General features: G+C 64.6%; 5 protein-coding genes across 5 annotated transcripts; 4 read left to right on the top strand and 1 right to left on the bottom strand.

Moving 5' to 3' along the window:
• Positions 1-52: 52 nt before the first annotated feature.
• Positions 53-1260, top strand: AMSG_00302 (uncharacterized protein). Its single transcript, XM_013907704.1, has one exon. It carries the CDS (start codon positions 74-76, stop codon positions 1217-1219), a length of 1146 nt encoding a protein of 381 aa, XP_013763158.1. The 5' UTR covers positions 53-73; the 3' UTR covers positions 1220-1260.
• AMSG_00303 (serine/threonine protein kinase) lies at positions 1134-6955 on the bottom strand (the record flags this gene model as incomplete). Its single annotated transcript, XM_013907705.1, has 2 exons — positions 1134-6545; positions 6620-6955. The coding sequence occupies 2 exons, from the start codon at positions 6953-6955 to the stop codon at positions 1266-1268; spliced, it is 5616 nt and encodes a 1871-aa protein (XP_013763159.1). The 3' UTR covers positions 1134-1265.
• Positions 6956-7682: 727 nt separating this feature from the next.
• AMSG_00304 (protein arginine N-methyltransferase 5) lies at positions 7683-9912 on the top strand. Its single transcript, XM_013907706.1, has 2 exons — positions 7683-7802; positions 8023-9912. Exons 1-2 carry the CDS (start codon positions 7763-7765, stop codon positions 9894-9896), a joined length of 1914 nt encoding a protein of 637 aa, XP_013763160.1. The 5' UTR covers positions 7683-7762; the 3' UTR covers positions 9897-9912.
• A 179-nt stretch (positions 9913-10091) lies between these two features.
• On the top strand, positions 10092-11073 carry AMSG_00305 (ELMO domain-containing protein 2; the record flags this gene model as incomplete). Its single annotated transcript, XM_013907707.1, has 2 exons — positions 10092-10104; positions 10298-11073. The coding sequence occupies 2 exons, from the start codon at positions 10092-10094 to the stop codon at positions 11071-11073; spliced, it is 789 nt and encodes a 262-aa protein (XP_013763161.1).
• A 213-nt stretch (positions 11074-11286) lies between these two features.
• On the top strand, positions 11287-12345 carry AMSG_00306 (patentmatch against protein AC Tremblnew; the record flags this gene model as incomplete). Its single annotated transcript, XM_013907708.1, has 1 exon — positions 11287-12345. The coding sequence occupies one exon, from the start codon at positions 11287-11289 to the stop codon at positions 12343-12345; it is 1059 nt and encodes a 352-aa protein (XP_013763162.1).
• Positions 12346-12525: the final 180 nt, after the last annotated feature.

A 12525-nucleotide genomic window follows, 5' to 3' on the forward strand; every position in this document is an offset into this window, starting at 1 on the left:
GGGCAAAACTTTCCACTCCTCACCTCACTCCCCCCCCCCCCCCCCTTCCCCGCTCCCCTGTCGCTCTTCACACATGGCTGTGTTCTCGAAAGCGGCCTTTGGCTGCTGCTACGTGGTGGCCGTCCTCGTCGTCTTCTCGCTGCTCTTCTTCCCGCTGGCCTGGTTCTGGCCACAGTGGAATCTAGATCATGAAGGGCATGACGATTGTGTGGTTTCTGAACCAATTATTGATGACTACACTCTTCAGTTCAAAGTCACCCTCACCGTCGATGGCATCACGTACTACAACGTTACTGCAGGTTGGGATCTCGAAGACCGGCCCATGGGCGCATGGTCGTGCAGGTCCGTCTCGGACAATCTTGGCGAAAAGTTCCAGAAGCACATGCAAGTCGGCGATCGGTTGACGTGTTGGACCAAAAAGGGCGCCATCAAGGCTGGGACCACACAGGCGTCGGACATCCGGGTTCTTGTCTGGCCCGAGCTCGTCCGCAACTGTTGGATCCGCTACGCCATGGCGTCCTGGGTCGTCTCGTCGGTCATGATTCTTGGCGGCCTGCTGCTCCTCACCATCAAGCTCTGCGAGATTTCCGACCGCCCGGCATCCGACGCGTACCAAGACCTAACCCAGTGCTGCGTCGTCTTTGGCCGCTCGCAGATGCTCATCTGGATTGCTATTGCTTTTGCCATCTTTCTCGGCTGCTACTTTGGAGTCGTCTTTCCACGCATTGCCGACAAGGCCACGTGCCGGGTCAATGACAAGGGCCGCCGTATCGAGTGTTTCATGTGCTGGAATGCCAAGGACGGCCACCGTGGCCCCCAGGCGACCATCAACTGGTGCTCAAAGACCTCGATGTGCAAGGCCTCGCTCCTCGGTGACGGCTCGCTCTACCGCGCCTGGGTCGCCGTCGACTACGCCATCGAAGGCAAGCTCTACTCGGCCATTGCCGACTGGGACGTCCGCGGCTCGCTCGAGTCGCTCAAATCAAAGCTCTTCGCCAAGGGCAAGAAGGAGAAGGTTGAGCCGTTCCTCAACGGCATTACTGTCGGCTCGGAGATCGACTGCTGGGTCACCCGCTACTCGAACCGCGTCTACCTTCGCGACCCGTCCAAGCAAGGCTCATATGTTGCCGCCCTTGTCTGCGGCATCATTTTCTTTATCGTCGCCATGGGCATTGCCATGTGCTTCTGCCTTGGCGACCACATGTACCCTTGGCTGTGACACTCAACTGCGCGCCTCAATTGAACACCACACCACGCCCATCCCATCAATGGCCAAAGTCGAGCATGACCACGCCGTGGTCCCGGTCCGAGTAGAGCCAGACGATGGCGACGTGCGGCGAGAGGTCATCGAGCAAGGAGTACATCTTGTCGAGGAGGACACGGTACTTGCCGTGCCGCCGGCGAAGCTCAACCCGGGCCGTCGCCACGTTGGCTCGGCTTGTGTTTGTCGCTGCGTCGTAGAGGACCGAGCCCGGAATCTTGGGCATCGCCACCAGGACCATGGCCTCGGGCTCGATCGTCGCGCCGAGCAGAGCCAGCCGCTTGGCCAGCACGCCGCGCGCCCGGCCGATCATCTCGGCCTCACTGGACCCGCCCGGGCCGGCGCTCTTGGTCACCGCGTGGGCAGCAACGGCGTCGACATCAACGCTGGCCGGTCGAGCGGACTTGGGCGACGGCACCGGCTCGCGCGACGGCGGTGGCGCGGCATGTGCCGGCGGCGGCGCAGCGTGCATCGCCTCGAGAGCAGCAAGGCTAGGGTTGAGCACGCCGGCAGCCGCGCACTGCGCCATGGCGTCGGTCCGCACCCGCCGGATGATGGTGGCGGCGACGACAGGATCGGGCGCAATCGGCGCCTCCTTGAGAATGGCCACGTCAACCAGTCGGAGCGAGACGCTGCGATCGCGGAGGCCGGCCTTGGACTCGGGCGGCTTGTCGACAAGGAGCAAGTACGGCACCAGGTTGGCCTTGGCCTCTTCGGCGGCGTGCGCAATCGAGACCGCCTCGTCGTATGCAAGCGTGGCCGCCACTCCGTTGTGCCGCAGCTGGTCGGCAACCCATAGCCGGAGGCGGGTGAGGTGGGCGCGAAGCCGCGACGAGCGCTTGTTGCCCTCTGGCGGCGCAAGGGTCACGACCATGGCATCGGCGGTGACCGCGAGCACGTCCTTGCCAAGCACTGCGGCTCTTGCGCGCAGCACCTCGGCACGCGGGCCAGAAACATCAGCGGCGGCTAGGCCGGAGCCGGTTCCGGCGGCGTCGGCCACCACCATCGAGGTTGAGCGGGCGAGCTTGTTGCGGCGCTTCTTCCGTCGCCGGCGCATGCTCTGATCCATCGAGGCCATGGTTCCGAGGTCGGCGTTGACCGAGGTCGACGACACAATGCGCCGCGAGGCACCGCCGGCCTGGTCCGACACCACCCGCCGCTGCCGCATGGTAACCAGCGCACCGACGTCGGCCATCGACTCGTGGAGCTGCTCGTACACGACACTCGCCAGCTTTTGGACGTACACGACCGAGCCGAGGGCGACGGCCGAGACTGGCGCAAGCTCCTCCGAGTACGCCACCAAGTTGACGAGGCGAGTGTACTCGCCGCCACGGGCAAGGACGGCCCAGCGCGGCGGCTCGTGCTTGGTCGCGCCAGGCACCGACTTGGCGAGCGCGTACATGATGCCCGAGTGGGCCTGGTAGCCCGCCAAACAAGTGAGGTCCAGAAGGATCGGCAGCTCCCAGCCCATGTACGACGCGTGATCGTGGACCATGCGGAGGCAGGCAAAGACCGGCGCGAGCGCGGGCACCAGCTCCACGAGCGGGTGCAGCTGCGAGAGCATGAGCGCGAGCGGGCCGCGGAGACCCTGGCCCAGCATCGAGTCGAGCTGGCTAAGTGCAGCAGGCGTCAGCTTGGGCATCACGTCCGGCAAGAGCGTGCGAAGCAGCGGCCAGCCGCCGGCGCCGTGCTCGCTAAATGCAGTCGCGAGCGGCGAGAGCATCGACGCCGGCACACCAGCGAGCGAGGCAATCGACTCAAAGAGCGCCACGTGGTTGACATACAGCGCGTAGCCTTCGAGGTGTGGCGAAAAGGCGGAGACCATCTCGTCGAAAACACCGAGAAGCTCAACAAGCGCGCCGACAATCGGCGGGCGGTCGGCCGGCATGGCGCGCATCGACTTGAACGAGGCCGAGAGGTGCGGCGTGGTGCCGGGCATGCCGCCGACAAACTGAGGGCCGAGAGGGTATGCTGCGGGCTGCCACGGGTCGGCTTCCTCTTCGGCCGCGCTCCGCTCTGGGACTGGAACAACAATGTCAAAGGTGTAGCCGAGCTCAAAGCCGGCGGCGGTGGTGGCCGAGACGTGGCGCGGCGGTGGCGGTTTGTCGTCGACAGCCTGCGAGCTTGCCGCGGAGCCGCTTGCGGCCGGCGCGTCGGGCGCGGCCGACTTGGTAGGCGGCGCCGAGTACATTTGCCCGACGCCGTGGCGGCGAAAGTCGGTGACACGGTGGCGGGCAATAAAGCGGGCAAAGGGTGTGGTGAGTGAGGCCGGGAGATGGAGGATCTGGCCAGTCGAGTCGATGAACCGGTGCTTGGCGGCGTGGTCGAGGTCCGACGCGAGCAGCTCAAAGCCGAGCTGGGCGTAGAGGACCGGGACTTCGACGCGGACCATGCCGTGCGACGAGCCGAGCGAAGCGAGGACGTCGACAATGCGGGTGAGAAGCGTCGAGTGGAAGCGGCGCTTGGCGGCGTGATGGAGGCCCGACTTGGACGACGAGACCGAAGGCGGGTTGGTGACGCGGTCATGGGCGGCAAAGACAAAGAGTGACTCGAGAAGGGCACGGCGGTACTTGGACTGCTCCTTGGCGGCGATGACGTCGATGACTTGTGAGACAAGCATGTCTTCTTCACGAATGGGCATGTGCTCGGAGCGGAGGACCTGGGCGGCGGTGGGGCGGGCGGCGGCGTCGGCCTGGGTGAGGGCGAGGACGAGTGCGGCAACCGAGGGCCACTCGTCGGCAAAGGCTTGCGGGAGCTGGTGGGCCTCGCGGAGGCGTGAGATGGTGATGACCCGATCTGTGCCCGAGGTGAAGGGCAGGAAGAGCTCGAGGAGGATGATGCCGAGTGCGTACATGTCCACGGCTTCGGTGTAGGTGGCCGACGTTGCCGACGTAACTTCTGGTGCGCGGTAGATGGGCGTACCGATGCCGCGGGTCATGTTGTCGTCGGCGCCGCTCAGCTCGAGTTCGTGGATCATCATGTCCGGGTCGGGCAAGAGTGTGCCGAGTTCGCCGAGCTCGTCAGCCTCGTGGACTGGGGCGAGTGTAGTGCCCGAGGTGCTGGCAAGCGGCGGGGCGGCTGGGGCGGGCGTGGGCACGTTGTCGGTGGCGAGACCAAAGTCGCCGAGCTTGACCACCGAGTTCATGTCGAGGAACACGTTGTCGGGCTTGAGGTCACGGTGGATGATGCCCATCTCGTGGAGGTAGGCAAGACCCTCGGTGATCTGGCGGAGGAGCTTCCACTTTTCGTCGGTAGTGAGGATGGCCTCGTCGATGAGGGTCCTCAGCGTGCGGTGCGAGCAGTACTCCATCTGGATAAAGAGGCACTGTCGCTGGCGAGCGGCGGGGACGCCAAAGGCGAGGCCGGCACGGTTGGTCTCCAGGACGGTCTCGTTGAGATTGTCGTCATCGTTGTTGTCGTCGTCATCGCGGGCACCTCCTCCAAACTGAATGAGGTCGCTCGGCAGGTTGGCCGCAGGCTCACCGTCGTCGTCCGAGTAGTACTCGTACTCGTCGTCGGCCGAGATGTGACCGTGGACGCCTCCTCCAAAGACAACAGCGTCTTGGTCAGCGTCATCGTCCGAGTAATCGTCCGAGTACTCGGAGCCCGAGGCGAGCGAGCCGGCGGCGGCCGAGAGGGTGGTGTCAAAGGAGAAGCGGGCGATGTTGTCCATCGAGGCCGAGGGCGTGATGGGGTTGGCGAGCGGCGAAAAGGCAAAGTCAAACGGCTTTGAAGCATCAGGCTCTGCGCCGGGAAAGGCGAGCAGGCCGCGAGCCGAGTCAAGGGCGTCAGCCGGGTCTGCCGGCGAGTCGGAGGTGTCGTCGTCCGAGTACGACGGGTCGGCGTAGTCCGAGTACCCGGGCTCGATGTCGGCCTCGTCGACGTACTCGATCCAGGCCTGAAAGTAGCGGACGACGTACTGGTGGTTGAGCTTTGAGAGGGTGATGACCTCGCGGCGGATCTTGGAGTCTGTAACCGAGTCAAAGCCGTCGAGAACAACCTTTTTGACGGCGTAAAGGCGGCCGTCGAGCCGGTTGCGGACTTTCCAGACCGAGCCAAAGCCGCCCTTGCCGAGCATGCCGATTTCCTCAAAGTCGGCGGCATAGCGCGAGTAGCCGCTCGCACCCGCCGTCAGCGGCAAGGTGCCTCCGGGCGAGCCGATCGGGTGCGGCGTCGTGTTGGAGAGGAGCGATGAGTCTCCTGGCGACTGGGAGGGGAAGAAGGCGCGCATGGTGGGCGAGAGGCCGGTGCCCGAGTCAAAGCCAAGTGACGAGGCGTTGGACGAGACGCGGAGGTGGCCGCCAGGCGGGGTGGCGGCCGGCGACTCGAGGTCTGCCAGCCACGGATGAGCGAGTAGCGACTCGATCGAGGTGGCGGAGACGAGGCGAGTTGCCGACTTTCGGCGGGCGGGTGCAAGGGTGCCGACCGAGAAGCAGGCCTCGAGAAATGAGACCGCGAGCGGCGAGGCGCCCGGCGGCGAGGGCGGAACCTGCTTGCGGGCGGCAGACTGCGGCGGGGCTGGCACACCGGAGAGGAGCTCGGAAACAAGAATGCCGAGCGCCCAGACGTCGCGGGCGAGTGCGGCGGCGGCGGCGTCGATGCGGCGGGAGAGGGCTGATGAGCCCGGCCCGGCCCGCGACGACGACCGCGACGAGCGGTCGAGGCTTGCGGCGTCGTCAGACGAGGTGAGCATGTCGAGCATGGGCTGGAGGCCGTAGCCCCAGAGCTTGATGCGACCGTTGGTATTAACGACAGTGGCGGCGGAGAGGAGGCCATGCGAGAAACCGGCGGCCGAGAGAGCGGCAAGGGCGTCGAGGATTTGGGCGACAAGCGGGCGGACAACGAGCTCAGAAAACGCGTGTCCGGTAAACGCCGAGAGGGCGACCGAGACCTCAAAGTCGGCCATGGCCAGCGTGGCAGTGTGTGCGCTCGTGTCAAGGAAAGCGTCACGCCAAGGCACAAGCGCCGGGTGGGTGATGAGCGACGGCATGGCAGACAGTTCCTTGACGCGGAGGGTGAGCGAGGAGGCGAGCATGAGGTCGACGACCGGCGAGAGCTGCATGTCGATGAGGACGACAGGCACGCCGGCGTTGGAGGCACCGTGGCTAAGGGCGGCAAAAAAGTCCGGAATGTGCGGGACGTGGACGCTTTCGGAGCGCGAGTAGACCGGGGCGCGCTTGCGCGGCGAGGCGTGCGGAGTGTTCTCGGTTGACGAGATGGGCGACGAGCCGGCCGAACCATGTGGCGAGGCCGACGACGGAGCTCCGCCGGCATCGGGCCCGCCCTGGGAGGGAACCAGGACGCGAAGATTGATCTTGCGGGCGGCACGCGGGCGGGGGGGCGTGCCGAGGTTCCGACCGCTGTCCAGTTGAGGCCAGACGGGTCGGTAGCTGCGACCGGCTCGTGATGGGCGGCGCGGAGCGCGGGCGAGGCTGGCGAGCGAAGCATGGGCGAGGCTACAACCGGAACAGGCGAGGCTAGAGGCGACGGACCGTCGTCTGGAGCCGACGAGGCAAACGGCGGGCGTGACGGCGAAGCGACAGTCTTTGTCCGCTCGAGCATTTCCTCGCGGAGCGAGCGGGCCTCGGTATTGTGCTCGGAGACGTAGTTGCGGAGCTCAGAGGCGAGATCAAAGATGACAACGTCGCCAGTCGCCAGAGCCTCGTCGATGAGCGGAACGAGAAGGTCGTTCATGATCTTCTCGCAGTCTGCCTCGTCAGCGCCTTTGAGCGGAACGAGATCGACATGAGGACGTTGCCAGGGATAAGAGCGCGAGTATCGAACAATGAGCTTGAGCGCAGTATGAACACCGGGAGTGTTCTCTGGATCAGAACCAGGAGGCGCATCCGGAGGCAGAATGGTAATGGCAAAGTGAGCAGGTGAGGTATCGGAGACTCTCTCCAGTTCGTCACCAAAGACCGACTCGAGGACCACCAGCTCGTCCGCTTGCTTGCTCCCTGGAGATGCCGACGCGTCTTCCGGCACAAGTCCCCCCTCAGTGTGGTGGCCATGGTGATTTTGGGAGGATAGGTGGGGAGGGGTGGTGGGTGGGTGGGTGGGTGGGTGGGTGGTGGTGGTGGTGTGACCTGTGTTTGTCAAGTTGTGGTGACTGACTTTGACGTGGCGGGGGGGCGCGGGGGGTGAACGGGAGAAAGGGGAGGGGGTGGGGGAAGGGAAGGCAAATCAAGTGCGACGTGGCTGCAGTGGTTGTGACGGCTGGAGCCTGTAATTGGATATCTATGTATGTATGTAGATCCCGGATCGATATCGATCGATACCTCCTTATCAGGATGGGCCTATGTCATGGCCTGTGGAGATTGTGTAGATGGCGGGGAAGGGGGTGGGTGCCCAAGGCATGCATGACATCATCGTTCCAGTGTCTCGTCATCTCCGATGAGAGTCGGGACTCGGAGTCCGAGTCTGGACGGAGCCGACGCGGTGGCAGTGACAGTGTGGCAAGTGGCCGGCCCACGACTTGTCTGCCGACCAATCAAGGAGACCATGAGCGATAGTCAGGACGCAGGACGGAGTGTGACTCTCGGTACGCAGGGCCTGCCATGTATTCCCCGCCTCATCAATGGCATGCCATATGATTGATGTGGTTGTCAGAACTGTTGCGTGGAACGTAGCCATGCCTGGGGCTGAGCCAGCTTGGCTAGAGTCGACGGATGAGAGCGTTGGATCCGCGACGGGAGCAACGGGTGTTGGTGGTGGTGGCGGGCGGTTAGCGTGGCACGATGTGACTTATGGTGAGGATGTAGGGCTGATGTGTGGCGGGAATGGCAAGGTGGAGGATGCACAGGTTGCGCTGGATGATGCGATTGAGGCTGGGTACTCGTTTATGGTGACGCAACTTGTGCGGTATCCGCGGGCTGGCGGGAAGGGGAGCGGGGCGAGCTCGTCCCGGAGCTCGTCGGGCGGAGTGGTGTCTGCGGCGGTTCCGGAGGGCCTCACTCATAGCGACCTGGTGCTCCGTGATCTGCAGAACGCCAACTGCTTTGTGGGCATCATCGGCGACTGGCTGGATCTGGCGTACTCGGGCGCGCAAGTCGGCGGAGAGGACGTCAAGCACTCTGCGGCCGAGCTGAAGCGAGAGCTCGAGTGGGCGATCTACCTCGGGCTTCCCGCGGTGCTGCTGAACTCGCTGCCGGACTCGGCGTCTGCGCTGGCGCACCTGGCGATGCTCACGGTGGACTCGTTCCACACCATCCAGCTCCAGTTCCGCAATCTGTGGGTGCGGCTCTCTGTCGACTCGAACGAGGACCTTCGCAAGTTTGCGACGTTTCTCACGCTGGCGGCGCCGGTGTCATCGTTTGTGGGGGTGCTCCTCGAGCTCACACCGGAGCTGCCGGACGCGGGTATGCTCGCGCGGTGGCGCGGCGAGCCTGTTCGCGGCGTCCTCGTGCCGACCTCGCTGTTTGTCAAGAACAAGGCCGGGTACCCGGTCCTCCTCCGCGCCCATCAGGCGTTTGTCAAGTCGATGATCGAGATCGGGGCCCAGATCATTGTGCAGACGACCGACGGGACGCCGGCGAGCGAGGCGGCGGCGTACGCCGAGTACGTGGAGCACCTGGCGTCGACGATGGAGCCGTCGCCAGTGGGCGGGTACGAGGACGAGCTGCAGGCGCCGCTGCAGCCGCTGCAGGACAACCTCGAGTCGACGACGTACGAAACGTTTGAGCGTGACGCACCCAAGTACAAGCTGTACCGCAAGGCGGTGCGGCGTGCGCTCGCGGACCTCCCGGACAACCTTAGCGTTCCCGGGCAAGAGCCCAAGGCGCCGTACGTGGTGATGGTGCTCGGCGGCGGGCGCGGGCCGCTGGTTGCGGCGTCACTGGCAGCGGCGGTCGAGGCCGGACGGGCCATCAAGGTGTACTGCGTGGAGAAAAACCCGTCGGCGCTGCTCACGCTGCAGATGCGGGCCGAGGCTGAGTGGGGCGGCCTCGTCGAGGTCATCGGGTCGGACATGCGGGCGTGGCAGCCGACCGAGCTGGCCGACATCATTGTCTCGGAGCTGCTCGGCTCGTTTGGCGACAACGAGCTCTCACCCGAGTGTCTCGACGGGGCACAGCGGCTGCTCAAGCCGGGCGGCATTTCGATTCCGGCATCGTACACCTCGTACGCGGCACCGATTTCGGCACACAAGCTTCACACCGAGCTGCAGCGGACCACGTCGAGCTCGCCGTCGGTGGAGATCAACATGCAGACGCCGTACGTGGTCTACTTTTCCAATGTCCATGTCCTCGACGCGCCGCTCCCGGTCTTCACCTTTGACCACCCGAACGCCGACATTGCGGCCGGAGGCATGGCCGACAACACGCGGTTCACCTCGCTGAGCTTCACACTCCCGCACGATGCCACCATCCACGGCTTTGCCGGCTACTTTGACTGCGTCCTCTACAAGGACGTGGTCATGTCCATCAACCCAGAGAGCCACACGCCCGACATGTACTCGTGGTTCCCCATCTACTTTCCCATTCTCGAGCCCATCCACGGCAAGGCTGGCGAGCCGGTCGAGCTCCACATCTGGCGCAAGACCACGACGTCCAAGGTCTGGTACGAGTGGGCCTTTACATCGCCCGTCCCTACTCGGGTCCATAACCCGAAGGGAACGTCATCGCACATCGGGCTGTGAATGAATGAGACACCGATCTTTAGCCTGCTCTCTGGGAGGGAGGTGCCCATGGCTCGGGATGAGCCGTCATCGCCTCGGCTCGGGCAGAAACAGGGCTCTGTGCCACATGGTTAGGCGAGCGCACTTGCACTTGTCTGGACAAGAAAGTAGCGTCATGGAGAGTGTTACCAATCGGTCGACGACCAGCTGGCTGGCATGGCTGGGGCAGGTGGTGAGCCGGGTGGCGTGGTCTTGGCTGAGCTGGGCTTGGAGGCTGGTGCTGCGGGTGGTGACCGGGCGGAGCGCTCTGGAGCGATTGCTGGCGGCGACGAGAGACAACCAGGGAGGAGAGGAGGCCGAAGCGAGGCTGCGGGAAGTGGTGCGCGAGCTTGAGCGAGGTTGGAGGGATGCTGCTGAGAGAGTCCGCCAGCATGCGGCCGGCTGGTCGCTGCTGGAGGATGATCACGGCGTGCTCGACGATCTGCTGAGCAGCGAGACCGAGGCCGTGGTGAGTCGGTTTGCAGGCGGAGGCGATGGGCTGGTTGCGGCAAGGGGATATGATGCGGTCAAGGACGGGCTGCGGTACATCGGCGTCCGGGCAGCGCTCGATGAGGCTGTGGTGGCGCTCAAGGTCCCGTATGATCGGACCGACGCCGAGCACGAGGACAAGCTATTTGCGCTGTGGGATGCACTTCGTCCGGGACTGGATCGGCCAGAGCGGATCTCACCCAAGTGGGGCATGCTCGGCTTCCAGGGCCGCGATCCGGCAACTGACTTTCGCGGCATGGGCCTGCTCGCGCTCGAGCAGCTGCTCTTTGTGGCGCAGTCGAGCGGGACCGGGTACCTTGCGGTTCTCGCCTGCGCCGAGGCGTGCGACGAGGAGCCGTTTTACCCATTCGCCACCGCCGGCATCAACTTTACGGCCTTTGCGCTGGCAGCGCTTCGGCGTGGCGACCTCGACGGCGCGTTAATGGCAGCGGCGGCGGCCGTCGGCGCGCATCAGTGGACACTCGATGCGGCGATGGAGGTCTTCCACGCGTTCTATGCCCGGGCGCTCCTCGCCCTCCACGCCCAGTGGCGAGCCGAAATGCCCGAGGACATTATGGCCTTTCCGGGAGTCTCTGAGCGAGTCCAGGCCGCCATGGTTGCCAGGGTGCGGCGCGGCGATCTGAACGAGCTGCTGAGTCCTGGCTTGTAATGTGTGGAACGGCGCTTCGGCTGGAGCCGATGGAGCGGGGGTTTGACCGCATGCCGGTCACTTTGCCCACGTGCACTCGGCCAGTTTTGGTGCTGTCGTCAGCACTAGGCAAGACTGGTCATTACAGCCGTGGTTTTTTGCAGAGTTTCGGTTTTTGATTGGCAACCACATCGCCTTTTCTCCTTGATCAAGGACCACACTTTGAAGACTATCATGGCAGAGGCAACGACGACGCAAAAGGCAGTTGTGGCAACAGGCACGGGCGAGGACTTTGGATCGCACATTGTCATCGCGGACGTGGCAGCGCCGGCTGGAAGCCCCGCCGACGGATTTGTTCGGGTCAAGGTGGCGGCGGCTGCGCTCAACCCGGTCGACTGGAAGATGGTCAAGTACAACTTTCTGGTTGCGGTTGAGAACCAAGTGCTCGGATGCGATGTGGCCGGAACAGTGGTGGCGCTTGGCGCCGGGGTGGACGAGCTGGCTGTGGGCGACGAGGTCTTTGGCTTTCAGTCGATCGACATCGCCAACGGCACGTTCCAGGACGTGCTGGACATTCCAGCGTACCTGCTCCTCAAGCGACCGGCGCATCTGAGCGCGACCGAGGCCGCGACGCTGCCCGTGGCACTCTACACGGCCGTGTTTGGTATCTTCCGCGACCAGCCTGGCGCGGGCGCGTCGCACGCGTTTGAGCGCGATGCGGCCGGCGGCGCGCCGTTCCTGGTCTGGGGCGGCTCGTCGTCGGTGGGTCAGGTTGTGATCCAGCTTGCAGCAGCAGCCGGCTTTCATGTCATCGCGGTGGCATCGGCCAAGCAGCACTCATACCTGCGCGAGCTCGGCGCGGCGGTGACGGTCGACTACCACGATGACGACGTCGACGCCCAGATCAGAGCGGCGGCCGAGGCCGCTGGCGCTCCGCTGCGCTACGCGTTTGACACCGTTTCGGTGGCGACGACGCTGCGCAGCGCCAAGCTCCTGGATGCGTCTGCTGACGCGCCAGGCTTTGTCACCACCATCACGGACGTGCCCGAGGAGGCTGTCGCCAACGTCTCGGTCATCCACACGCTCATGGCCAACATCCACGCCGATGGCGACAAGAAGGCGTTCATGCTTGACGCACGGAAAAAGATTGCTGCGTGGGTCGCCGAGCTCCCCGTCAAGAGCAATCCCGTGACCGTCATCGGTACAACATGGGACGCAGTTCCTGCCGGTCTCGAGCGCCAGCACGCCGGCGTCTCCTGCACCAAGCTTGTCATCGATCGCGCCGAGGCTTAGCCGCTTCTCAACAACTCGTTCGGGCGCATTGTTACAGTAAACAAGTTTGTGAACGGATGAGCATCTTTCCTTGCCGCGTGCCTTGCCGTCGACGAGCTCACGAGTCGACGACGAGCTCACGAGCTCACGAGCCGACGAGCCGAAGCCCCTCCACCCCTTCCCCCCCCTCGCCGGTGATAG

Source organism: Thecamonas trahens, assembly GCF_000142905.1.
Source record: "Thecamonas trahens ATCC 50062 unplaced genomic scaffold supercont1.1, whole genome shotgun sequence".
NCBI classification, from domain to species: Eukaryota; order Apusomonadida; family Apusomonadidae; genus Thecamonas; species Thecamonas trahens.

Coding starts and splice junctions, on each gene's coding strand:
- AMSG_00304 (XM_013907706.1), top strand. CDS start 7,763: ATGAGCGATAGTCAGGACGCAGGACGGAGTGTGACTCTCG. Junction 7,803..8,022: donor AGGACGGAGTGTGACTCTCG/GTACGCAGGGCC, acceptor GTGAGGATGTAG/GGCTGATGTGTGGCGGGAAT.
- AMSG_00302 (XM_013907704.1), top strand. CDS start 74: ATGGCTGTGTTCTCGAAAGCGGCCTTTGGCTGCTGCTACGTGGTGGCC.